The 26,698-nt window shown below is 42.4% G+C and overlaps 1 protein-coding gene across 4 annotated transcripts in view; it reads right to left on the bottom strand.

Annotated features, from left to right (window-relative positions):
* Positions 1 to 13,566: 13,566 nt before the first annotated feature.
* ADPRH (ADP-ribosylarginine hydrolase) overlaps positions 13,567 to 26,698 on the bottom strand; it is a 72,138-nt gene continuing 59,006 nt past the window's right edge. For all 4 annotated transcript variants that reach the window (XM_082260910.1, XM_082260911.1, XM_082260913.1 and 1 more), the window contains exons 2-4: positions 22,073 to 22,430; positions 16,541 to 16,901; positions 13,567 to 14,111 (exon numbers count right to left, since the gene is read on the bottom strand). In XM_082260910.1, the coding sequence (XP_082117036.1) occupies positions 13,721 to 14,111; positions 16,541 to 16,901; positions 22,073 to 22,430 (1,110 nt within the window). In that variant the 3' untranslated portion in view covers positions 13,567 to 13,720. The remainder of the gene's footprint in view (positions 14,112 to 16,540; positions 16,902 to 22,072; positions 22,431 to 26,698) is intronic.

Here is a 26,698-nt window from a genome sequence, read left to right as displayed (position 1 = left end):
TTCCCCCATCAACACTGTTTGAGTTGAATTGAGTGATTTTCTTTCCTGAAACCCATGGTTGCGGAAAAGAAAATCACATCATCTGTGGCCTGCTTAAGATATGCTCCTTAGAGTCTTTTGTCTACTGCCACCTGCCATTCCACCTATTCTCTACCTAGAAGCAGCCCTCTGGGAGACATATCTCCACTTATAAGGGACAAGAATTGAATATGTATATCCAGTCAAAAGCTTTTTCTTAGTTTTGGAAGGCCAACAAATTCCTGTTAGGTTTCTTACTGCTATACTGGGATTGTTAAGTTGTGTCCTCCTATCACATAGTTTTGGTACATCTAATGGAGACTGTATAGATATTGTGCAAACAGATTTTATAATGTATGTAAGTTCACCTTTCTGAACATGGATGTCACGAATGACGAAACACGTTGAGATTGGCTTGTTACTGACTACATCATGCACGTTGTACAGATACTCCTGGCTTTGCATGTTTATGAGATCATAGTCTGCTAAAATCTGTTTTGTTTTGCATGATACAAGTTTTCCTCCTAAAGTACTTTTTTATAACTTTTAATAAAAGAGGGAAGGGGCTTCACTATGTTTGCCTGTTCTTTCATTTTATCTGGAGTTCTCATCGAGTGGCCATTGGCTGCTTCTGATGCTGGTTTTCCATTGTGTATCACATGCATTCATGACCATTATAATTTTTGGTCCACTACATCTGGTAAGAGGCGTACGCTGATTGTTGGTGTTCGGAGGTGAATTTCATCATTCAGTCCCATTTGCACTTATGCTCTTTTTGGACACTTCACGTCATTTTCTCATATTGGAAGGACTTTTTTACATATGTGTTTTAACCATTCTCAATGTTTTTTTCTACTTTTTGCACTTTTGTTATATGTGTAGAAATATGAATTTGCATAGTTTATGTGTAAATAGATAAATTTGCATAGTTTCTTATATAGATAATTTCTATATATTTTTGCACTTTATGCATCTTTATTTAAGTTGATGTTTTAGTGCTGCTTTTTATTTGTCATCTTATCGTTCACAGGTGGTATCAGAATTGGATAAGTGGCTGCTTGTCTTACATTACCTTCAGACTCAGATTTTTTGAGATTTGTACATTACATGTTACACCTGTATTTAGGATGTAACATGTTCAGCAACCTCCACCTGCGCCCCCGAACCCCACTCCCTGGGGGATCCTCTCACTCTAATCTCTCCTCCCTCTATTGAAAACTAGAATAAAAAAGTGTTTTTTTTCCCACTTGCTAGCAGTTACTTTATTAGACTAGAGACAGAAGGGTGATTTTTTTAGTTGCTCAATCCTAATACAAAAAAACAAATCACTCCAATCACAAAATTGTGAAGTTAGCAACCTTACAAAACTATAAGCTTCCACGTTCATCGGACATGTTGGGCCAACAATATTACAGGTCATTAATGCTTGTAGATAAACCTTGTCAAATCCCAGCAGGCTTTATAATATCAGAAACTGCTCTTTTCTCCTCTCACATGCAAAAGCCAGAGATTTCCTTCCTCTTTAACTCAGGTAAAGCTCAAGTGTTACTCAACAATCTCAGATTTGTTCCTAAGTGCAATGTTTTCATAGGTGTGGTAGATATACTGTAGTAATGTATATATTCTCACACATATATTCATTATTATTATAGATAATATTGCCATCAATGTATTAGAATAATATCTTTATCAGTCCCACCCTTAATTCATATGCTAATAATCTGGGATTGCTGAGTAACATTTGAGCTCCACCTGTGTTATTTTGGAAATCTCTGGCTTTCTGCAAGTGAAAGAAAAACCTGTGGTAATATGCTCAAAAACTAGAAGCTCAAATGACATAAAACACCCAATGTGCATAAAGGGTGCTGTGGTCTGCATCTGAAGAGGAAAGTCCTCAATATCCCCCTGAACCCCCCAGAACTCAAGGCTCCTGACAGAAACAAGGCACTGTTGGTCCACCTACCTGAAGCCAGGTGGATTCCATTCCCTAGAAGATCTGTTGAAGCTGGTCTAACCAAGTACTCAGTCAGGCGTCCCTCGAAAAGGAGATCCTATTGAGGAGAAGAACCAAACAGAGCAGCTACACATCCTTCCCTAAATGTTTAGGTAGGTCCCCACAACCTTCACTCTTTTGTCAAGTGCGAGGCCCATGTAAGATAATTGGCTAGGCCTTGCTGCGGATAAAAATTCTACTTTGAAATGTACAGAATGAAATGTACAGAATGCATGTGTCTATGCAGTGCTGTATTTTGGCCTAGGCCAACAAGGCCCAGGCCTAGGGCGGCAAAAAAGCTGCCCCCCACCTCCACCTGAGACTCTATTGGCCACTGGTTGCTAGAGCCGCCTCTCTCATCCCCCTCTCTCTCATCCCCCCTCTCTCTCTCCCTCTCTCTCTCATCCCCCTCTCTCTCTCTCATCCCCCCTCTCTCTCTCTTATCCCCCTCTCTCTCTCTCATGCCCCCCCTCTCTCTCTCTCTCTCTCATTTCCCCTCTCTCTCTCACCCCCCCTCTCTCTCATCCTCCCTCTCTTTCTCTCACCCCCCCTCTCTCATCCCCCTCTCTCTCTCTCTCTCATTTCCCCTCTCTCTCTCACCCCCCCTCTCTCTCTCTCATCCTCCCTCTCTTTCTCTCACCCCCCCCTCTCTCATCCCCCTCTCTCTCTCTCTCCCACCCCCTCTCACCCCCCCCCCCCATGAGATCTCAGCGGTTCATGCTGAGACTTGTAGTCCTTCGATTTTGGAGGGAGTCACATCCGTTATAAAAGGAGTGGGGCAAATTTACATAGGAGGGGGCGCCCAATTTTAGTCTTGCCTAGGGCAGCACAAAACCAAAATACACCACTGTGTCTATGGTTATATATTAAAGTGGTCTAAAACTTAGATTTTATATTTTACCTTACAGGTAAGTTTATAGTAAGTCTTACCTGTAGGTACCGTGAATATCTACTAAACTTGCGCTGTTTAGTAGATATTTACATTGACTCCAGCCGACAACATCACTGCGCATGTGCGAACCCAGAAGGAAGACCTTGAGAAGATGAAAGTGCTGGGGGCGGTGACAGTTCAATGGTGATGGGCTCTGTTTGAAAGGTAAGTCTTTTCATAATGTGCTAGTAAGCAGTGAATTATGGCATTAAGCTGCAGAGGGGTCCTTTAAAAAATAAAAATTGTAGGAGTTTAATAATCCTTTAATAACAAGGGGGCCTACACCTCGTAGTGATGGTTCATCCACTCCTGGCTTAATATTCCTGAGGAAAAAACACCACAAGCCCTCAGGCTCTCCAGGCTTATCAGAAGGGATAAGGCCCCAGATGCCCCCCCTGCACGACCCCCCCCCCCACTCTTTACACCAGAGAATACTCCCACAAGTAATCCCACCATAAGGCAGACACTATACAGCAGGTTCCCACCTAGAAACTGATAAGAACAGATACTACCCATGATCTTAGCCAAAGGGCCGAGAAGTCATAAAGAACACTATTCTTAACTGGTGATGGGCTTGCACATGTTCAGACTAGGATCCAAAATCCACATGTGCGAGCCTGCACCTGTACGGGCAAATCATTTGTGGTCAGGACCTTTCCAACCCACAGCCACACTTGTATATGGCCCTACAGGTGACAGCTTGCTGGCGGGCACACACACTTGGATTCGGATCTTAGTGCAAGCCCAAGCTCATTACTCCTCCTAATCTATGCTCCTGGTAAAATTGCTCTTTTATATTTTTTTCTTCAGCTGCACTTTTAACTTAAACCCTCTAAAGTAATACCACAAATGTATAAGGGAAATAAACCTTCTTAGGGCAATCCGTTCCTTTCCATATACCTCAAAATCTTTAAGATATTGGTGTCCATTCGATTCATGTAACAATGCCTTTAGTGAAGTAAAAACATCTTTAATAAAAAAATAAGAAAAAATAGCCAAAGTAATGAAAATGCGTTGTGCATTTATGAATTGGGATATATATGTGATGAACTGAGGACCCTTTAAATGCTGAGAAAACTTACACTACTAGGGTGTTGGTTAAATTCAGAAAGTACCCAGAGACTGCTCTTATCAAATTTTACTACAATAATAAAAGCCTTTATGAGAACAGCAGATTGTGGCATTAACAAGTATTCTCTCCAAGTGTTATAGACTAATTTTCTGGTTATTTTCTATGTACTTTAAGGAAAAAACACCCACATACCTCCCAGGCACCTTGATGAATTTTCTAGGTGGTCATTACCCACTTTTGACTGAAGACAGAGACTGTTCTCATTTTACACTGAAAAAAAATGAAAGGAAATACATTCTTGTTGCACTTAACTTTTTTTTTTTTTTTTAACCTTTTTACTCTTACGAATAAAGACCAGTAAGATCCATAAAGTAATTTGAACTTTGGCACCACCTGATGGTTATATCCTGCATATGCTAAGCTTGCTGATATGAATCAATTGCAAACGAGCAGTGACATCTAGTGGCATATTTATGGCTATGCATTCCAGAGAAGAGATCTAGTCCAGGATTTTCATGGAAGCACTGCGACACATGCTCCTTCATAGTTAGGGTTCTCTCTAAAGTAAGGTACGCACTAGTAGAAAATCTGCCGAAAATTACTGTCCGAGGTAAAATCGTACGGTTTTCGGCTAGTGTGCACACAACTTTCAGCAGCCGATGCCGACATCTTCAACAAAAAAAGACGGAGGGACAAACACCAAAATTTTTATCGTCCGTCCCCAGCACGACCAATTTTAGTTTAATGTGTATGCAGTACGTCCACGAAAAATCGGGTACGAAAGACGGCACATGATCTGAAGTTGCTGACGACCCGGAGGTCTAGGAACAAACGTCCCAAAAAAAATAAATAAATCGGACGAGAAATTTCATGAACATTATGCACTGTCAACTAAAAACGGTAATGAAGGCTGAGCAAGAGAGAGAAAAATCGGAGGATATTTCGTCTGATTTTCAAGTGTGCACGAGCCTTAAGGTCTGGTGCTGTATGAGACATTACTTCAAGACACCTTTTTTGACTGCCCAAGGAAATTAACTTCTAGTAGCTTTATTAATGTCTGCATAAATGAATGCATTTATGTAAATGTGTAACACTAAATGAGTTAACACACAGTAGTAGCCTTGTTTCATTTAAACTCAACTGGTCAGCCATTTTGATCTTTAAAATCCTGCCTATAAGCAGACACTGCAATGTGCCTATTATTGTGTCTGGTAACCAGAAAGTACATATCTATGTGCGTGCAGGGTGAATATCTCCTAAACCGTGCAGGTTTAGGTGATATTATTTTACCTACAGGTAAGCCATATTATAGGCTTACCTGTAGGTAGTGATGGACGAACATTGGACAGGGCGGTTCGCGAACGCCATCCGTGAACTTTCTCAAATGTTCGCGAACTGCAAGTTCGCGGCGGACCCCATTCACTTTAATGGCAGGCGAAAACCTCCAGGTCATATTTGCAGCCACAAAATACTTACTAGCTGTGCACACATAGCCCCACAACATGACTTACATAAGAATTAAAAACATTAATATAAAAAGCATGAACTGGCATGAGTCCAAAAAGAGGGGGGGTATCTGTTAATATGATGGCCAAACGCACTGTGAGAGTATGTTCAAGGATAAGATGAAAGTGACTGGCAGCTCCCTTGAGAGGTGTGGGATCCCTCCAGGACAAGTATGCAACAAAAGACAAAGGGCGCCAGGTCAGTGAAAAGACGTAATCATGACAAATGTATTAATCGCACAAGTCGGTGTAGGAACAAGCAGGTAATCCTCATGGGTAAGATATCCAAATGATGGTGTGGGCTGGAGGGTGACACAAGAGCCGTGGTGTCAGTGCAAGCACTGCCACACACAGGGTGCCGGTTGTAGCAGCAGGAAGATGTATCCTCTGAAATGCAAGGTGACGCCACTCCCGGTGTTCCATGAAAAAACCTACCCGTGAGAAATGCCTACCCTCGTCACTTCCGGTGCACCTACGTCAGCAGAGGGTATGAAATGTTCATGGTAGTGTGTTATACTATAATATATTACTAACAGCGCAATGTCTCAGCGGGTGTATGAAATGTAAATGACAGAGCTGTCGGCTCCGTGATCCGCTTTTACATTTAGTAGCCAAGATGAGGGAAGTGACAGGGATAGGAGCGGAGATGACTCATATTGCAGCGGAGATATTTTAATGTGGTGATGCGGTGTATAACACACTACCGTGAACATTTCATACCCTCTGCTGACGTAGGTGCACTGGAAGTGACGAGGGTAGGCATTTCTCACGGGTAGGTTTTTTCATGGAACACTGGGAGTGGCGTCACCTTGCATTTCAGAGGATACATCTTCCTGCTGCTACAACCGGCACCCTGTGTATGGCAGTGCTTTTGGCCATCATATTAACAGATACCCCCCCTCTTTTTGGACTCATGCCAGTTCATGCTTTTTATATTAATGTTTTTAATTCTTATGTACCATGTCTTTGTTTTAATCCTGTTGTTCTATACCATTTTAATTATTTACTTATATGCACCAGTGAGCGCTTATCCACCATCTACAGCGCTGGTGTAGTTTTGTTTGTAAATGATAGGCTTTGTGGTGATCATCTACTATAGCGTGATGGATATGCTTGCTTTAACTAGAAATACAAATCTAAAACAACCCATCCAGCTGGTAGCTTTTGCCTATGATAACAGCCCCTTCCATTGTAGTGGTAGCTTAAAATTTGGTATATGATTTCTTTTTTTTTTTAATTGTTTTTATTTTAATTAATGTCTAATTTATCTCATATGCCAAACATTTACTTCCACTGTATGGTCTTTCACAAAATATCGTGATTTTTGACTTGCGCCTAAGGGCTCTTTCACACGGTCCGCTTCCGTAGGATCGATTCGCGATCCCCGCTGAGCCGGCGGATGACAGCTCTGTCTCCGCTTGCAGTGCGGAGAGGGAGGTGTGACAGCCCCCGCTGCTCTCTATGGGGGATCGGATGAGAGCGGACCGCCTGTCCGCTCTCATCCGATCCGATACCTGAACGGATGGAAAAATAGGGTTTCCATCCATCCAGATTTCACGGACAGGATCGGATACGGGTGTCAGCGGAGGTGTCTCCGCTGACATCCGCTGCCCCATAGAGCTGCATGGAGGAGCCGATCAGATCTGCCTAAAAAAACTGACAGGCGGATCTGATCGGACCGCCCGTGTGAAAGAGCCCTAACACATATTTATGGTCAATGTGTGCATTGTATACATGTATTTATGTGTATTTTTTTTTTTTTTTTTTGTGCAAACATTATGCAAAGTGAGGGTGAAACATTTAGAATAGGAATTTCCATGTCTTAAAATGCATAAAAGTGTATGATACATGCATTTTCATGCTTTACTATTCATTTTAATGAATCTAATGGAATGTATAATCACAGAAATATAGTAAGGTCGATCACAAAAAATGAAAAAAATGCACTAAATCACAGCATCTAGATTTGATTTAGCCACATAAAAATAATTGCGATTTCTATTTATTATGCAATTTTGTTAAAGTAATATTTATAAAGAAATAGTGTAAAAGAGCCTTTAGTGTAGTGGTTCCATTCAGTGGCTATAAACCCAAGAACAAATATTCAACATATTTGCCAGTCCGCAGATGTGGTGGCTGCATTCGTTTCCTTTTTTCCTTTTATTTGCACCTGGTAATCCTGCGAACAACAAACTTCCTGGCCCTAAGTGGGTATGCTCGTCCACTATATCTATGTAGGGAGTCATAGCTGCCATCCAGGCTGGACTACAAACATGTCTGTCCGTTATTTGGGGAATAGGGAGATTAGAATATGTGATGAATCACTCACGCCAAGGAAAACAATAAGTGTAATAATCAAGTATGTAGACTGCTGCTGTTACAACCCACAATAGTATAGAATGAGAAAAATGTAATATAATATATTACTAACAGCGCAATGTCTCAAGGGGTATGATAGGGGTGCTATCCCTACAAACCAAATCAACAGAGGGGTAGGTATAGAAAACTGAAGTGCATATCAAAACTATATATATAATAATACCATAAAGTAGCATGTGCCAATAGCAATTCACATTCTAATCATATAGGGTGCATCCCAAGATATAAAGTGCATCTAATATAGTGCATCCATGATGATCATGAACAGTATGTGCAATGCATCATAGAGCAATACAAGAAGTGCCCCTTAAAGTGCATCAAAAAATTGTTAAAATAAAAAAAGTTTTATGAACGCAAAACTGATATTTAATGTCCTTATAACAAAGTGTTGAAAAGTTAAAAGTAAATACGCTGTTGATGTGTTTAGTATAAACACCGAAAAAACTCCTCTATAACATGGACTAATGAAGTGGGTCTTCCAATCACTGTTCTGGGCAAAAAGAATGCAGGTGGTGTCACCCTCCGTGCTCGTGACATATCCACAAATACTTGCTGCTAGGACCATGAACCAGGACCACCCCGGCATAAACGGAGGGGATTCATTTCTGGATACATACCCTAAGCCTTATTGACCTCCTTGCCGTACAGCACTGGGGCTTCCTGTGAGTTTGTATTTCTACCATACCTCACGAGCATGGAGGGTTACACCACCATTGCATTATATTTGCACAGAACAGTGATAGTATTAGTATATGATATGTGAATTGCTATTGGCACATGCTACTTTATGGTATTATTTATTATATATATATATATATATATAGTTTTGATATGCACTTCAGTTTTCTATACCTACCCCTCTGTTGATTTGGTTTGTAGGGATAGCATCCCTATCATACCCCTTGAGACAATGCACTGTTAGTAATATATTATATTACATTTTTCTCAAAAGGGAGATTAGTAGTTTTACACAAAAAGGAAAGATTTTCTTTTGCCCTCTGTTTAGCTTACAGGAAGTGACAAGGACACTACATTTCTGGCTATATCTATTAATATTTTCTGCACTTGCTTAAATGGTCTTAACTTTAAAAAAGAAAACAAATGCAGCCACCACAGCTAAGGATCAGTAAGCTGCAATATATTACATTTTTGTTCATGGGTTTAGTTATCCTTCAACAACTTGCCGACCACAATTCGTATATATACTTTGCGGTTTTCAAGTGGTTTACTGGGATTATGGCTGAAGAGAGCAGACATAACCCCCTTATTGTTTTTTTCAGCAGGCGGCTGGCTTTCTTTTGAAAATATTCAAAGCGGCCTCATGAGCCGCTGGATCGTTTTCAGAAGCGGCGAGAGGGTATTTCTGGGGCTTACCCTTTCCACCGGCTCCCCTGAGAAACAATCTGACAGTGCGGCTGGCTGGTCACAGAGGTGGTAAAAGACTACATGGCCTTGGAGGACCGCAGCCACACCATAACATCACTTCCAGTCCAGGGTGGAAGTAAATATTTTTTTTTTTAAAGCAAAAGATTGAAAAAAAAAATGTTTGATCTTTTGCTTTTAAAAGGAGAAAGGAGAGATTTGGGGTCTTTTTGACCCCAGATATCTCCATAAAGAGAATCTGTCATCCTCATTTCTGTTACAAAGGATGTTTAAATTCCTTGTAATAAAAGGGAATGCATACTTAAGTCTCGCACATATATGTAAACGGTGTTCGCACCATACGTGAGGCAGTGCGGTATCACCATGAACGTTAGAGCGAAAGCAATAATTCTAGTGCTAAACCATCTTTGTAACTCTAAACCGGTAACCTGAAAGGCATTTAAAGCATCGCCTCTGGAGATTTTTAAGTACCATTGTTTTTCGGCATTCTAGGAGTGTGCGCAATTTTAAAGTGTGACATGTTGAGTATCTATTTACTCGATGTAACATCATCTTTTATATTGAACAAAAAATTGGGGTATATATTGTGTTTTTTTTTTTAAAGAGATATTCAAAAGTATTTTTTCTCCAAAAAAATTGCATTTAAAAAACCACTTCGGAAATGCCGTGTGACATAAAAAATTGCAACTATCGCCATTTTATTCGCTAGGGTTTCTGCTAAAAAATATATAATGTTTGGGGTTTAAGTAATTTTTTAGCAAAAAATACTGATTTAAACGTGTAAACAAAAAGTGCCAGAAAAGGCTTGGTCTTCAAATGGTTAACTAGCAAATTGTATAGCAGAAACATTACACTTAGGGAGCTGTGGGGAGTGGATACTGTATCGGCTTGAAATGGCAGTGTTTCCTTCACACTGCACCTCTATTTTACATAGCATGCATGAAATACAGAGGGCAGTGTTGATTGTCCAGTGCATCAAGGAGCTCTTTATGCCGAACGTTCTTACATCCCTGGGTGCATACTGCTCTAAATATTAGTACCAATTGGTCCACTGACCAAGCACAGCAGATCTCAGCCTCTCGTAAACTTTTGCAGGCTGCCAGCAGCGGGGCTGGAGGATGCACCTGTGCCTTCCGTCCATACAACGTAATCTCATGCACTGGGGCTAAACACTCAAGTGTGCATGAGAACTAAGTCCTTCAGAGGCTGTAAATTATCTTCTAGGTGCGTAGTAAAACTGCGGCTCAATTTCTTGTTTTTATTGTGTGAACAACCTATAAATTTTAATCACGGCCTGATATAAGATCATAGATTTTTGAGACTGAAACAGGGTGAGGAAAAACAAAATTCCTCGGGACCCGAAGCAGAGGCGTAACTAGAACCTTCAGGGCCCCGATGCAAGAAACCATGAAGGGCCCCCCAGTCCCCTGGCCGGGGCCCTTCCCTTCAAGCCCGGGGCTCTTCCCACTAATCCTGAGGCTCTTTACTATCGTTGCATGGCCTTTTATTATGGTCCCGCAGCAGGATCCTTTCACAAGTTCTGCAGTGGGCCCCCTTCCTGCAATCTTGGGGCCTCCCCACAGTGGTGCAATGCCAGGGCCCGGTCGCAAGTGTGACCTTTGAGATCCTGGAAGTTCACCCACTGGTTTGCTACCGGGCCCCCTGGAGCATGGGGCCCGGTAGCAATTGCAACCCCTGCAACCCCTGTAGTTACGCCCCTGACCCAAAGTATTTGAATGAAAAATCATTGTTAATGTGCATATCAACCAATCGTATTCTCCCTTTCATCTTCCCAGAATTCATTAGCCAGTTTCCAATTGGCTGCTTTGGGCAAAGGAAAGGTCTTTATTACAGAAACATTAAGTCTGAAATTGTACAAAAAAAAGAAGACTCACATATAGTAAGAAAAAAAAAAAAAGTTTAATAAGGCAAATGGTACAGTGCAATATTCAATAAGCCATAACAACCAACACATTTATTTTATCAGTAATGTAACTGGATGAAAGATAAAATAGGATTGATTCACATGGTCAGCTGCCCCTTAAAGAGACACTATCACTCAGCCCATACAGGGAAAGGAGCAAGGCTAAAATCTATAATAGCTCACCAATTAAAACAAGTACACACTTTGGGACTATAAAGTCACAAACCATGCGTCTTTATTGATCACGACTGGTTAAGAGTCCTGTTTATTTTTTGTTGTAATAGGTTAAGAATGGAAGGTACATGCTTCCCATAAAGTATGCCAGGGGCAATGCTCACATCACCCTCTGCCTCATGCCAGGATTACTGAATGGTGCAGAACATGCCTGAAAATCATTGATACCGAGTGGGGAATATGCAGGGCTCCTCTGTGTATAGAAGACTCAATTGCAACTAACTTGTTTCTTTTTATATGTAACAGTGATTATAAATATATATTATATTTTAATAAATGTATATAATTTTCCTTTGTGTCTTAGTCTATTTCTCTTTTCACACATAGCTAACAAGTTTAAAGCTATATATAATATTACATTTTGTAAAGGTCCCATCCCTCCCACATCCCCCTCACCAGCTCCAGCCTCTGTCCCAGTACCATCACTTCCTTGATCGTGTCACAGTGCTTGGCTTTTGGAATTAGCTGCTAGACCCAAACACTATCACATGGAAAGAGATCACATGCTCCCCCATAAGTGGAAGCTTACTGTAACCGGTTGTGTTTTAGGTAGGAACGACAAGGGAGCACTGGCGAGTATAAATTCATCGCTTTACAAAGATGCTGTAATTTTGACCTTCATGGACCTGCATTATGCAGAAATAAGGCATAAACAGTCAAAATAGGGGTCCTCATGATGCATCTATTTTTATGAATTTATCGTTCTTTTCAATGGACCTACTAAATGTGCGTATAAGTGTGTCCCATATTTTAAACATACACTAGGCTGCAGTACAATAGCCATAGAAGAATTCATGATTGAATTCCTACTAGAAATGCATTTTATTGCAGGAAAATGGGCAAGTGTGAACAGACCCTTAAGAAGCCAAAACAAAACATAAGGTTAACCACTTGCCTACTGGGCATTTTAAACCTTCTTTTTGCCCAGGCCAATTTTCATCTTTCAGCGCTGCTGCACTTTGAATGACCTTTGTGTGGTCATGCAACATTGTACCCAGAGACAGATAGAGCGGTCTTTTGGTGGCATTTAAGCACCACTGGGGTTTTTTATTTTTTGCACTTATGAGGCAGCACTGATAGACAGCACTGATGGGGCTGCAATGGTAATCAGGACACTGATGATCGGTGCCCCGATTATCAGTGTTAACAGTGTGCTGACAGCCTGGCCGGTTATTGGCACTCCTTTCCTCACACAGACACAGCGGTGAGGAAAGGAAATGCAGATAACCGGCAAATCTGTTTACATGTGATCAGCTGTGATTGGACACCGCTGATCACATGGTAATAGGATTCTGCGATTGGCAGGGGGCAGGGATTCCAGGAGGATATCTATGGACCCCCTCCCAGAATTATAGCACCATGCTGTAGCTTTCTTTTGTCTATAGCGCAGTCCTGCAGTGGTTAAAACTGTAGGAGTGTGGAACTGCAATTCCCAACATATATAGGCTTGTTAATTTTTATTTACGGTGCATATACTGTTGCAGGAATTGATGAGCAAAGGGAAAGAATATACAGTAAATCCCCCTCCATTGCGGGGGTTACGTTCCGGACCTAGCCGCGAAAAGTGAAATGTTATATTCTTGTTGCCTGTTGTAACCCTGTAAAGTCCATACCACTGTGCTGCAAACACATGCACTGCATGCGTTTACAGCATGGCCCCATTCACCACCATCGAATGTGACAGGGGGTAGAATGTTTGTTGTGGCTGTGATGCAAAATATTGCACCCATGACATGTGTACAACATCCTCCTATGTTAGCGTTAAGGGTCTATTCACATCAGAGGAGTTGACATGTGTGGACCAATGCATGCCAGTGCATTAACATTGTAAAAAAAATAAGTATTGCAATAGGAGCAATTTACACCAATGCATAGCACTGATGTGCCCTGCACTGGAAGCCCCCCCCCCCCCAAAAAAAAAAAAAAATTAAATAAAAACAGAACACATCCTACTTTTTTCAGCGCAGCATGTGTAGTTTGTAGTTTTCTTTACAAATAAAGCTTTGTGAAGTTTAGGGAAAAATGCTAAAAAGTATTGCCGCACGTTTTAAAACACAACGCAGCAGACAAATGCATAATAATTCACACGCGTTTACTTTGCGAGGTCTTTGGACCCTACAATAGGGAGGGGGGGTTTAAAACTTCAGCTCAACAACCTTTTTTTACTACCCTGACTGCAAGTGTAAAGGAGGCTTGAATGTGCGTATTATTAGAAGTATCCCTGCCAGCTTAGAAGAAGTCATGTTCACCCTGTACCCAGAATCTAGATTTGATGTTCCCACTACAATGTGAGGTGGTAGAGATCTCTTCCAAGCTTTTCTAGCCTATCCCTGTATTCCAAATTCTTGTAGTTGGCCTTGGGGACCTCCTTGAATCCATACATAGCTCCCCACCAGGCACCGGCAATGGCAGCTGTAGAATCACTATCCCCACCATGAAAAAAAGCCCGATGGGAAAGTTCTGTCCAGTTGTCTCCAGAACCAAGGATGGCGTCATATGCAATTAAGGGGGCATCATGACCAGCGCTTCCAGCCCACCCACTATAGCTGTGTGAAGTATAAAAATCATCTCGTTCTTTTACATCGTACTTCTCTGGGAATGTTGGCTGAGATTTTCCATCTGAAATACCCCTTTCTGTAAGGTATTTCTGCCAATGACCTTCAAAATATGACCTGTTAATATAAAAGATGTATAGAATTGTAAACCATCATACATTACATGCTTTCTTTACTTTTATTATAATGTATGTTACATGGACATGTGGCATATTTGTAGAACATGTAATAAATGAGCATAATAAAAGGGAGCATGGCATCCACACTGTAAACCCGTGTCCAAATGAATAAAAGAGGAAATGCACTTTTGGGAAAAATTATATTAATTACAGCAAAATAACAAGGTTTTTACCAGCACACAAGTTAAAGTAAAACTAAAGCCGAAATGTATTTGTTTTAGCTTTGGATAGACTAGGAAATTAAACGGGTCACATTTTTTGTCATTTTTTTTAATCTTTACTCATAACAGTTTGATAACAATTATTGTTCTTTAAGAACATACATTCCACATTAATAATTATGCTACCAAATTTAGTGTATGCAGTAAATTGCATCCAGCATTGCTGGAAGCTGCCATTTTGTTGAAGCCCAAAGCAGTCACTTTCCCCAACCGCGCTATAACCGAATGACGGCTACAGTGCGGTCGTCCAGTTCTGGGAGGGCATCTATTGACATCCTTCCAGAACCGCACCCTCTGCGGCGAGCACCCGCCACAGTCTGTTGTGTTCTTTGGACACAGCTGATCACAGATCGGGGTAAAGAGCCAATCGCAGTGGCTCTTTACCACGTGATCAGCTGTGTCCAATCACAGCTAAACACACTTGCCGGTTATCGGCATTCCTTTCCTCACGCTGTTACAGCGTGAGGAGATGAGAGAGCCGGTAACTGGCTAGTGTGAAAGGGGACATCTGCACTGATAATTAGGGCACTAATCATCAGTGTCCCGATGAGCAGCGCAGCCCCAACAGTGCCAATCAGTGCTGCTAATCAATGCCACCTTATCAGTGCCCATCGGTGACGCCTCATCAGACCCTTATCTGAGCATGTAGCCTGGCAGGCCAGGAAAGGGGGCGCCCTCCCTCCTGAACCATACCAGGCTACATACCCTCAACTTGGGGGGGGGGGGTGCCTGTTTAAACTACAATCCTGGCTGGTGGTTGTGGGGGTCAGCCGGCTTATCGAAACCTGTAAGCCCCTTTAACAAAAGGGCCCCCAGGTCCCAGCCCCCTATCCCATGTGAATGAGTATGGGGTACATTTTACCACTACTCGTTTACCAAAAAGTGTCAAAAAGAAATAAAAACACAGACACAGTTTTTGACAATTCTTTTATTTAAAAATCAAAAGCAATGTCCCTTGAGGTAGATCCATCATCAATCACGCCACCCATTGCTGGCCCGAAGGCTTCCACTGTCTGACAGTTCCTAAAAAGCTAAGGGGCAGAGCCACCTGGTGACATCACCTGGTGGTATCACCCCCTTGTGACGTCACCGAACCAGCATGCGCCAATTGCTGTTTTTTCGAATTTGTGTTCAAAACCGATCCAATGTGCGATTCAGATGCGCTCCCATAAAAGCAATAGCCTGGAACTCGAATCTGAACCGTACCGCAGTGCTCTGAAAATGCACAGGACTTAAATTTGCACTGCCGCTGCATCGCACATATGTAAACCAGCTTCATAGAAAGTCAGTTTGATTCACAGGTCATGCAAATTAAATGCTGTTCAAAATCCATCCAATTCGCATATATGTGAATGGAACCTTATGGGGGCACAGAGAGCAGTAACTTGACTGATGTTCTAATCCTCCTCTACTCAAAAAAAATAAAAAATAAATAAATTATACTATAAAAATGTAAATCGGTTTAAACCTGTATCAATTTATTGTTAAACAGGCTTACAATTCACACAGAACCCCTAATTTACAAACAATGGCTACAATGATAGCTTTCATTTTTATAACTTTTGATGAGCAGGACTGATTTGTCACACTGTCAACACAGCACTACTGATTAGACTAGGAGACTGGGTGGATCAATGATCTCAAAGAAGGGCAGTTCAACTGTTCAAGTGGTTAAATATGCAAAAGCATTATACTATCAGGGAAAGTGGCATTTTAAAACCGCTAATAGATGCAAAGGCAGCCAAATGTACTTGCAAATCAAGATTTTTCTTGCAGCACCCTTCATTGGCCTCATCATTCCCTAAAGAAGAAGTGTTAAAGGAGAGGTACACATTGAAATAAAGTGCTCTAATCCTTTTTGCCTCTCACCCCTGACCTAAACCACATAGACCTTTATGCTACTTGCTCCCTACTATCTTTGACCTCTGGACATGGTCCTGTGGGCAGACTGTGCAGGCATGGCCTGTATACAGAGGATTTTTGGAAAGGATTCAACCAAACTCTGGTGACTGTTGCTAAAGGATCATAATAAGTATGCATCTTGGGAGGAGTCTTTTTGGGGTATTTTGGGTCAGGGTGAGGGATCAAAAAGAATATGATGCTTCACACTTTCTTTCATATATTAAAATAAGGCCGAGTTGCTTACCATGCGTCCAAATTTGGTGTAACTTCTTGACCAGCAGCACGGATATAATCCTTTGCTTTAGTCAGGACATCCAGCAATGCTTTGCCCCACTCATGCGGTGGCTTGCGGTTTACAGCATAGGAGGTGAAGAGTGCGGCCGCCAGTGAACCAAGATATCCGGTAGGGTGATGATGGGTCATTCTGCCACTTTCTATGCTGACCCTGATCAAGTCGTCCAGTTGTCTTGGATGAGGAAATCTCAGTCCAATACACATTGCACGCATGGCTGCGCCACATCCACCTCCAGCTTTATTAAATGGAATTTTCCATCCATCTGCGACCTCAGGATTTAACATGTCAGCACCGCGTATGCAGGTTGCACCTGGGTAAAATCAAATAGTAGTTTCAAATGATTAGAATAGTATTATGAATTTTTCTAACAAATTTTTCCAAGTATAGACAATTTGTAGAAACCTGTCAGCTAATTTGAATTAAAACAGCGCATACTAGACCAAGGCAGGCTGGATTAACACCAACATTCTGCTTCACCATTAAAAATAATTTGGTTACAACTTTTAACCACCCCCCGTCCGCGCTACAGCCTATATACGGCTGCAGCGCGGACTCGAATTTTCGGGAGGCCGTTTTTAAACGGCCTCCCAGTGACACGCCCCCAGCGCGCTCCCGCGAGCGCGCTGCGGGGAAAATCTGTGTCGGCCGTGTCCCTTGGACACAGCCGATCACAGATCGTGGTGAATGGCCAATCACAGCGGCCATTCACCACGTGATCTGGCCGTCCAATGAGCGATGATCTCATATGTAAACATATGAGATCATCTCTCATCGCCGGCGCTCCTTCCTCACACGGAGCCTGCAGTGTGAGGAAGGAGGGGGAGCCGACAGCCGCTGGGGACACACAGCAATGTAATCAGGGCACCGATCACCAGTGCCCTGATTACTAAAAGGTAAAAACACACACACAGTGCCCCCACATCAGTGCCCGCCATCAGTGCCCCCCATCAATGCCCACAATCAGTGCCCATAGTGCTGCTAGTCAGTGCCCATCAGTGCCTGCTCATCTAGGCACTGATGAGCACTGACTGGCAGCACTATGGGCACTGAGTGTGGGCACTGATGGTGCTGCCCATCAGTGCCGCTCATCAGTGCCACCCGTCAGTGTCCAGTGCCATCCGCCAGTGCCCATCAGTGCCGCCTATCAGTGCCCATCAGTGCCGCCTCTCAGTGCCCAGCAGTGCCACCTGTCAGTGCCCAGCAGTGCCACCTCTCAGTGCCCAGCAGTGCCACCTCTCAGTGCCCAGCAGTGCCGCCTCTCAGTGCCCAGCAGTGCCGCCTCTCAGTGCCCAGCAGTGCCACCTATCAGTGCCCAGCAGTGCCGCCTATCAGTGCTCATCAGTGCCGCCTCTCAGTGCTGCCTCTCAGTGCCGCCTCTCAGTGCTCATCAGTGCGGCATATTAGTACCTCCTCATCAATGCCCATAAGTGCCACCTCATCAGTGCCCATAAGTGCCACCTCATCAGTGCCCATCAGTGCAGCCTATCAGTGCCCATCAGTGCCGCCTCATCAGCGCACATCAGTGAAGGAGAAAAATTTATTTTCAAAATTTACTCGCAGAAAATAAGAAAAACTTTTTTTTTTTTCAAAATTTTTTGTCTTTATTCTTTTTTTTTGTAAAAAATAAAAAACCCAGAGATGATTAAATACCACCAAAAGAAAGCTCTATTTGTGTGAAAAAAATGATAAAAATTTCATATGGGTACAGTGTAGCATGATCGCGGAATTGTCAATCAAAGTGTGACAGCGCTGAAAGCTGAAAATTGGCCTGGATGGGAAGGGTGTTTAAGTGCACAGAAGGCAAGTGGTTAACAAATGTTCCCAGTTTTAGGAATCTGTTATGACGTAAATACCTGTACGACAAACCTACAATGCAACCCAGGAATGAAAGAACTGCACGTTTCACTTGAGGCTTCTCACTAAGGTATTTTGCTTTTTGACATGTTGCGTTTAAGGCATGTGAATAGTTATTACAAGCATAGTCAAAACAATATCTTACCCGACTCCCAATACTTCTTTATATCTACGTTTACAAATGAAGGCAGAGAGACAGGCAATGAGAATGTGCTAAGTGCAGTAAACCACAACAATTTTCTAGATTTCATTTACTGTAATCCGTATGGTCAGATGAGGATTCCGGAGACCTATGCATTACTGTTTTGCCTTTCTGAGAAAACCAAACGTTTCTGGCGTGGGATCTCAGTGCTGCATTATTTAGGTGTAGGTTTGTATGCAGCACAGGATCCAGATAAAAGGATAGCCAAGTATGCAGCAAGGCTAAAAGTGAAGAGTAGAACAAGGATGCCATGTTCAAAAGACCATACTGGGCCATACCAAAAAAAAGAAAAAATGGGGACTACCTACTAAGAGGGCTACCAATGGGGTATAAGATAGAATAGGAGTGGGGATTAGTCTGTATATTTTAACCAAAATTCCTGAAACAGACAGCCAATTCTGAAGTGTCACCACTTACTCACAGAAATAGAAGAAAGAAGGGGGAGGGGGGGGAATCAGCGCTTGTTTCACTAAATAATGTTCCAAAAATAGGTTCCTAGAACGAAGTATTCCAGAAAAGGATTTTGTGGAATACTTAGTTCTAGGAACCTATTTTTGGATCATTATTTAGTGAAACAAGCGCCGATTCCCCCCCTTCTTTCTTCAATTTAAAAATATGCCTAGCACATTGCTTGCTTTGAAATGACAGAGCATGCAAATAGTGAATAAAAGAAATTAGAGGAGAAAAAATCCTAACCCTTAGAGGAAAGCCGGGTCATGAGAAGTGTCAAAGTTATGTGACCAGCCTCTCCTTCAATCACAGAGATCTTCATACAGCAGAAAGAATCCCATGAAACATTGCAGGAGTTATACCGAGGCAATATTTTATAAATGAAACATAAAATTCAAGCACAGTATGGTGTAATACGGCAGTGTCCTGTGATATCATCCCTAAGGCTACACTTGAACTACTTTGACCGCCGGCCGCAGGAAAACCCAAAACACTGCAAAAATCACACCCAAACTACCCAATGCGGACATAGTAAAAAAAGTAAATGCAAGATTTTGGTTTTTGGGGTTAGATATGCTTTAAAATGCTTGTTACCCCAACATTTCATATTTCCAATATGTGCTAGCTGTACCATGTACTTGTATGATAAAGTATCCTGTTCTCTTTGTATTTCTTCCTTTGTGTGAAATCCCTAGTGTTCCTGCCAGTTCCTCAGCTTTTCTATTAAAAACTGACCACACTAAGCAGGAGAGCGCACCATGGTCAGTTCTCTAGCTATGTTGGGAACTCCTAAAATAAATATTCCTGCGCACAGGCAGGTAGATGACTTAAACAGGTAAGTCCGCAGAGACGAGTATATGAGGCCATAAGTCCAGTAATATCACGAAAAAAAGGAGTAATTATAATATACATCTATAGGCAGCAGCCATCCTGAGAGTGTGTCCAAGGGTACTCTGTAAGGAAGATAGAAAAGGAGGGGGGTGGTGCCTTCCCTCTCCTTTCCTCTGCTGGAAACTTAGCCTGCTATCCAATGATCAGACTTGTCCTGACACCCCCCCTCCCCCTAGCCATTTACTGGGAAGCTAGGTGTGCTGCTGCTTCTCCTCCCCCCAGCTCTTATGCAGCTGAGAACAGAGGAAAGGTGTTCATTTTATAAGGTTTTTATATCTATACAAAAATGTTTTGCCTTTCATTTCTATTTCAAACGAAATGGGTTGTTCTACAAGGTGATCGATAACAATCACTTTGTTAGCATTGTTGATGGGGTGAATTTTGTAATAGAGCCATTTTTGATGTATAAAGCCAGTAAACGCCCAATTCATTAAAAACCTTGACATTAGTACTCTAAAGGAAACATGTTAAGGAAGTAGCTGACCTCTCTTGAAATGCTGGTTGACTGCTTGTCAAGCTAAAGTATTTTCTGAGTCAGTGACCTGGAGCAGGTATATACTGCATATAAGGAGCCTTAAAGTGGAGTTCCACTCATTTTTTAAACTTAACTACATTGTAATTGGCACCCACAGTGGTGTAATGTTTGGCTGCTTATTTGGTAAAATGTCGTAAGGAAGTACCTTTTTCTCATTTATCTTCCTGCGACTTACAGTCGGGGCTGCCTAGGCGACTAAGTCATCAGCCTGGCCCGTTGACTCCTGGGAAATCTACGTCATTGATCCCAGAAGTCGCAAGATTTCCTGATCGGGACAAAGCGTGTCATTACTGCGCAGGCGCGAGATCGCTAGGTGCATGCTGGGTAGCCAGTTGCACAAAATCCAGGAAATTAAGCCAGGCTGGCTTCAGCTGCCCACATCCTCCATGGCCGCAACCAGAATCAATGGAGAAAAGAGAAATCCTTATATAGTAGGTCATTATAATGTGCACATGGCCAGCTCTATCCATTGCAGTTATGGTGAATTACAACGATCTCAATGATGTGATTAGGATAATTTTGGCTAGGAGACTGGAACTCTAATTTAATGTCACTCCTGGTCTGCATGCTTGTTCTGGATCATTCACTTTAGAGAGACACTAACATTTTCAGGACTTCAGTATTAATAGTTTTTTTCATTTCATTAAGCACAGGTTTCGGTTAATAAAAATGATTGTCTGAATACAAAATACATATCTATGCTTGGTGCTCCTTTTTGTATTTCTTCCAGGTTAGTGTCATAATCCAGCACCCCTTCTACCTTTTGCCTCTGTGCAGGAATTTCCTGTAGTAAAAAAAACAAGTCTCTACTGCTCTCTCTCCTTATGCATGGTGACTTTTCTTGTAAACTACAAGCAGCCATGCCCTTACACATTTCTTCGGCATGTTCCAACTCTTAATGCCATCCAGCCATTGCTGAAGGACATGCAAGTAGACAGGAACAGGCCTGTCGCGTCAAGGCAGGCAAAACAAGCAATTGCTTGGGGCCCCGAGCTGGCCTGGGGCCCCAAGACACAGACGGACATTATCCCAAAAACCCAAAACACAAATGCCGCGCGCCGCGCCTCACACACACAGGCCGGCCTCACAACACACAGGCCGGCAGGCGGGCGCACAGCGGAGGAGCGGCATGACGTCACGTGGCACCGGCTCGCTAGGGGCGTCGCGCATCTGCGCTGTGCGCACCAGCCCCGCCCCAGCCTAGGCGGCCTAAAGCGCGCGCGGGAGTGGCGCCACCCCACCAGGCCAGCAAACTTCGCCAGAGAGAGACACACATCCTCCTCACACACGTGGACCGGACCAGGCCAGCGACGGGTATGAACTTAAACTGTATGGCTATGCTGTGCTTCCTGTAGGCTTTGTGTGTGCACGGGGGCCTCCATGTCCATTTTGCTTGGGGCCCCCAAATTCCTTCAAACGGCCCTGGACAGGAAGTGGTTGTAAAGAAGCTGAAATTCAGTTGTTTATGTTACACAGTGCTTTAGCAAAGTAAACGTAATTCATTTAGGGTTTACATATTCTCTAACCTTATCACATTAATGTTGATTACCTGGAGCTCTGTCATACATGTCTTCCATGCATTCCTTATACTTCTTTGCTATCAGTGGGTATAGCGTGGCAGGTTTTGTGTCTTTGCCTGCTGCCACCAATGCCTCTGCTGTGGCAATATGCATCACGGTGTCATCACTCACGATCCACTTTTTAACATCAATGTTTTTTAAGCCTCCTAGCTCAGCCAGTTCCTCGTGAATATGAGTGCCACTCCTACAAAACTCCCAGCTTCCATTCTTGTAACCCAGAGCATCACCAGCTCCACTGAGGACCATGGCAGCCACATAATTGTCTACTAGTCCGGAGCACATTTCACTTCTGTAGAAAGTCTTACGGATCAAACCTGCAAATACAAGCTGGAAAATAGGAAGATATCAGAAAAGATGTAATCAAAAGATAAACAAGTATGACAGAGACATCAGAAAGTTTATAGATGATAAATTATTATTATTATTTATTATAAATTGGAACAATGCAAGAAAATGAACGTCCTTAGCAACCAAGAGATGGAATCTTGTTACGATAAGCATTATTTTGGAAAAAGTATGGTATGTTTGAATATATTTGAATATTGTAGCCTGCACTAGAAACATGATAGTTAGCTCCTCATTGTATAAGCAATGGCTAAAAGATTTTTTGGGTTCAGCTTTTAAAATTAACAAATAGTCCGCCATCTACGTGGACAGATATTTTATCGCAGATACCCAATAGTTTACATTTTTGGGGTTGTATTTGATATGTGCAAAGAGAGATCACATAAATAGTTATAGGTATACCAATAAATGACAGAAACAGATAACAAATGTAATTATAAAAAAAAAAAATATAGCAAGAAACACTAAAAATGCTGTTTTACCACAAAGTCCCGACACATGCGTGGCACAGGTAATCACAATCAGACTCATGCATGATAGCAAGCTCTGAGACGAGTCTGAATATTCCAAGTAATATCTGTAGTATATAGGACTTGTGTGTAAGGAATGGCCAACCTCCCCGGCCAACTCCCCTTGCAAGCAAAATTACCTTTTAAGGATCTGGTCAGTTTGTAAAGACTTTACTTTGGTATGTGAAGTCATTTAACCACTTAAGGACCGCCTGCCGCAGTTTTACTGCGACAGGCAGCCCCTCCTGCGCGAACCGAAGTAGCTCTACGTTGGTTGTATGCCTGCTGCTAGGGGGCAAGTGCGCGCCGCTGACGCCGGCCCGCTTCCACCCACATTCGGCAGCGGGGACTCCCCGCTGAGAGAGAAGAACGGTCGGCTGTTGTAAACACAGCCGACCGTTCTTCTCTCTGGAGTGATCACAGAGCGCCTGTGATCCTTCTATATATATCCTTCTATATAGGATCACAGGTCTCTGTGATCATTTCAAAAGCCCATCCCCCATACAGTTAGAAACACTCCCCTAGACTTACATTTAACCCCTTGATCACCCACTGTGTTAACCCCTTCCCTGCCAATGGCATTAGTACAGTAACAGTGCATATTTTTAGCACTGATTACTGTAGTAATGTCACTGGTCCCCCCAAAGTGTCAAAAATGTCAGTTAGGGGTCCGATCTGTCTGTAGCAATGGCCCAGTCCAAATTGAAGATCGCCGCCATTACTAGTAAAAAAAAAAAAAAAATAATAAAAATGACATAAATCTTTCCCCTAGTTTGTAGACGTGATAACTTTTGCACAAACCAACCAAAATACGCTTATTGCAATTTTTTTTAACCAAAACTATGTAGCAGAAAACAAATTGGCCTAAAAAGGATGAAAAAAATGTGATTTCTACATTTTTTTTTGGGGAATGTTATATAGCAGAATTGTCGCTCTTTTTTTTGTTTATAGCACAAAAAAAAAAAAAAAAAAAAAAAAAAAAAAAAAAAAAAAATCGCACAGGTGATCAAATCCCACCAAAAGAAAGCTCAATTTGTGGGAAAAAAGGACATTAATTTTATTTGGGTACAGCGTCGCATGACCGTGCAATTTTCCGTTAAAGCAATGCAGTGCCGAATTGCAAAGAATGGCCTGGTCATTAAGGGGGCAAAAACTTCCAATCCAGAACTGGTTAAGGTAACTAGACTTTGAAGACTAGCTTTCTTACATATTGTGAGACAACTAGAAAACTTTAAGGAAATATGAAATATGCAAATTCTCCATCAGCAGAACAGTGACTTAATTGTTAGCACTTCTGCCTTGCAGTACTGGCGCCCTCGGTTTAAATTCTGGGTAGGATACTACCTGCACAGAGTTTGCATGTTCTTCCTCAGCTTGTGTGGGTTTCCTCCCACATTCCCAAGACACGCTGGTAGGTAAATCGACTGCTTTTTAAAATTCAGAATACTTTAACAATCTCAAAGGGAAATTAGCTCTAGTATGTGTAGGTATGTATATGAAATAGTGACCTTAGACCGTAAGCTCCCTGAGGGCAGGGACTGATATGAATGTACTGTATATGTATGTAATATACTGTGTCAATTGATGCTACTATATAACATTTCAAAAATGGAAACTCATGATGTTTTGTGTAAATACAAACTCTGTAGCAATGGTTTCACAACAGATTCTCAGTAACAGTGTGCAAGACCTGTCAGTTTTTCTGTGTCCATTTAGTAACAAACAATTGTGAATAGCCAGTTCCTATACATAAAGTAATGTCAATCACCAAGATTTTAATAAAACCACACAAAACTGAAAATGCGGTTTTAGGTGGGTGGTGTTAGCTTTACTCGGTGGAATTAGTGAACGGTGTTGGAACAAGACCAGTTAAATCATTATTTATCAAAAGTTTAGCAATATGTGGTTCTCATTAATGCCTCTAGATCAGGGGTGCCCAAGCTTTTGAAGAGCAAGGGCCACTTAAGCCACTTGGTAACTGGTCACAGGCCAAAATGAGCAGAATAGGCGGATGACAGGTCCGTGTCCACTCTGCACACACACAAAGTGGACATGGACACAGCCCACGCTACCCTATGGGCCCTCCGATCCAATCAGACGAAAGGGGACAGATCCCCTTCTGTTTTTTTAAATCTAATTGGAGATAGGCGGAAACAAGTCAGTTTACATCTGCCGATCCACAGAGGTGAATGGAGAGTCTGATTGGGTTGGACTGATTGTGTGAAATGGGCCTAAGGCTGCTTTCACACTGATGAACTGCAGTTTAACCACACTGTGGGTGCAGCGCAGTGCACCTGTGGCTTTCCTGCAGGTTGGCTGCACTTTGCCATAGGCTTCTATTAAATCCTGCAGGTGTGGTGCACTCTGAAAGTACACCAAATCCCCAGGTAATAACAGAATTCTATGGCTCAGTGCAGGTAACCCACAGGTGCACTGCGCTGCACCTGCCAATCAGTTTTAAAGCACCCCAGTAACCACTGCAGAACAGATATCCCCATATATACACTGTGATTTTAGTATTAAACTTACCTTTAACCGGTTGCCGACCGCAGCAAATACATATACTGCGGCGGTCAGCCCTGGCCAGGCAAAGTGACGTACCGGTACGTCACTAGCCTGGGAGCCAATAGTGGGCGGGCGCGCGCCGCCGGAGGCGCGCTTCCGCCTTGGCTTGTTCACGGACACCTCCGTGCGTGTGACCGGCGGACCCGAAGTCCGCCAGTCACTCGTGATCGTCCGCTGTGAAGGGAGAAAGGCAGGCGGCTAGTGTAAACAAAGCCGCCTGTCATTCTCCCCTGTTTAAAAGCACTGATCTAACGGTCCTACTATGTAGGACCATTGATCTGTGCTGTTACACACACAGCCACATCCTTGCAGTTAGAAGCACGCCCCTAGGGACACACTTAACCCCTCCCTCTCCAATAAAATTAACTCCTTCCCTTCCAGTGTCATTTTTACAGTAACAGTGCATATGTATAGCACTGATTACTGTAGTAATGTCACTGGTACCCCCAAAAGTGTCAAAAATGTCAGTCAAGGGTCTGATCTGTCCACCGCAATGTCGCAGTCCCGCAAAAAAAAAAAAAAAAATCGCAGATCGCCGACATTACTCATTAAAAAAAAAAAAAAACAACAAAAATGACAAAAATCTTTCCCTTAGTTAGTAAACGCAATAACCTTTGCGCAAACCAATCAAAATACGCTTATTGTGATTTTTTTTTTTACCAAACATAGGTAGCAGAAAACAAATTGGCCAAAAATGTAAAAAAATTTTGATTTTTACATTTTTTGGGGGGGAATTTCATATAAAAAATGTGAAAAATATTGTTATTTTTGCAAAATTGTCGCTCTTTTTTTGATTATAGCGCATGATCAAAAAAAAAAAAAAAAAAAAAATCGCACAGGTGATCAAATACCACCAAAAGAAAGCTCTGTTTGTGGGAAAAAAAGGACGTCAAATTAGTTTAGGTACGACCGCGCAATTGTCCGTTAAAGTCATGCAGTGCCGAATCGCAAAATACCCCCTGGTCAGGAAGGGGGTAAAATCTTCCGGGGCTTAAGTGGTTAATAACAGTCTTCTTTTCAAGTATGGCCGGCTGTTGCTGTCCCAGGCAGAGTGCATTTGGTATCACTTTGCCTGTGACAGGAGCCAGCGCCTGCTTCCTCTACTGCCAGCTTCATTCACAACACTGATGCTTTGGGATGGAGGGTGGGCAACACACGATCTGGGCTTTCCGACCC

Source organism: Pelophylax lessonae (assembly GCF_965119305.1).
Source record: "Pelophylax lessonae genome assembly, chromosome: 6".
Classification (NCBI taxonomy): Eukaryota; Metazoa; Chordata; class Amphibia; order Anura; family Ranidae; genus Pelophylax; species Pelophylax lessonae.
Note: the sequence above shows the minus strand (reverse complement) of the source record. Positions and strands in the feature narration are given on the sequence as shown.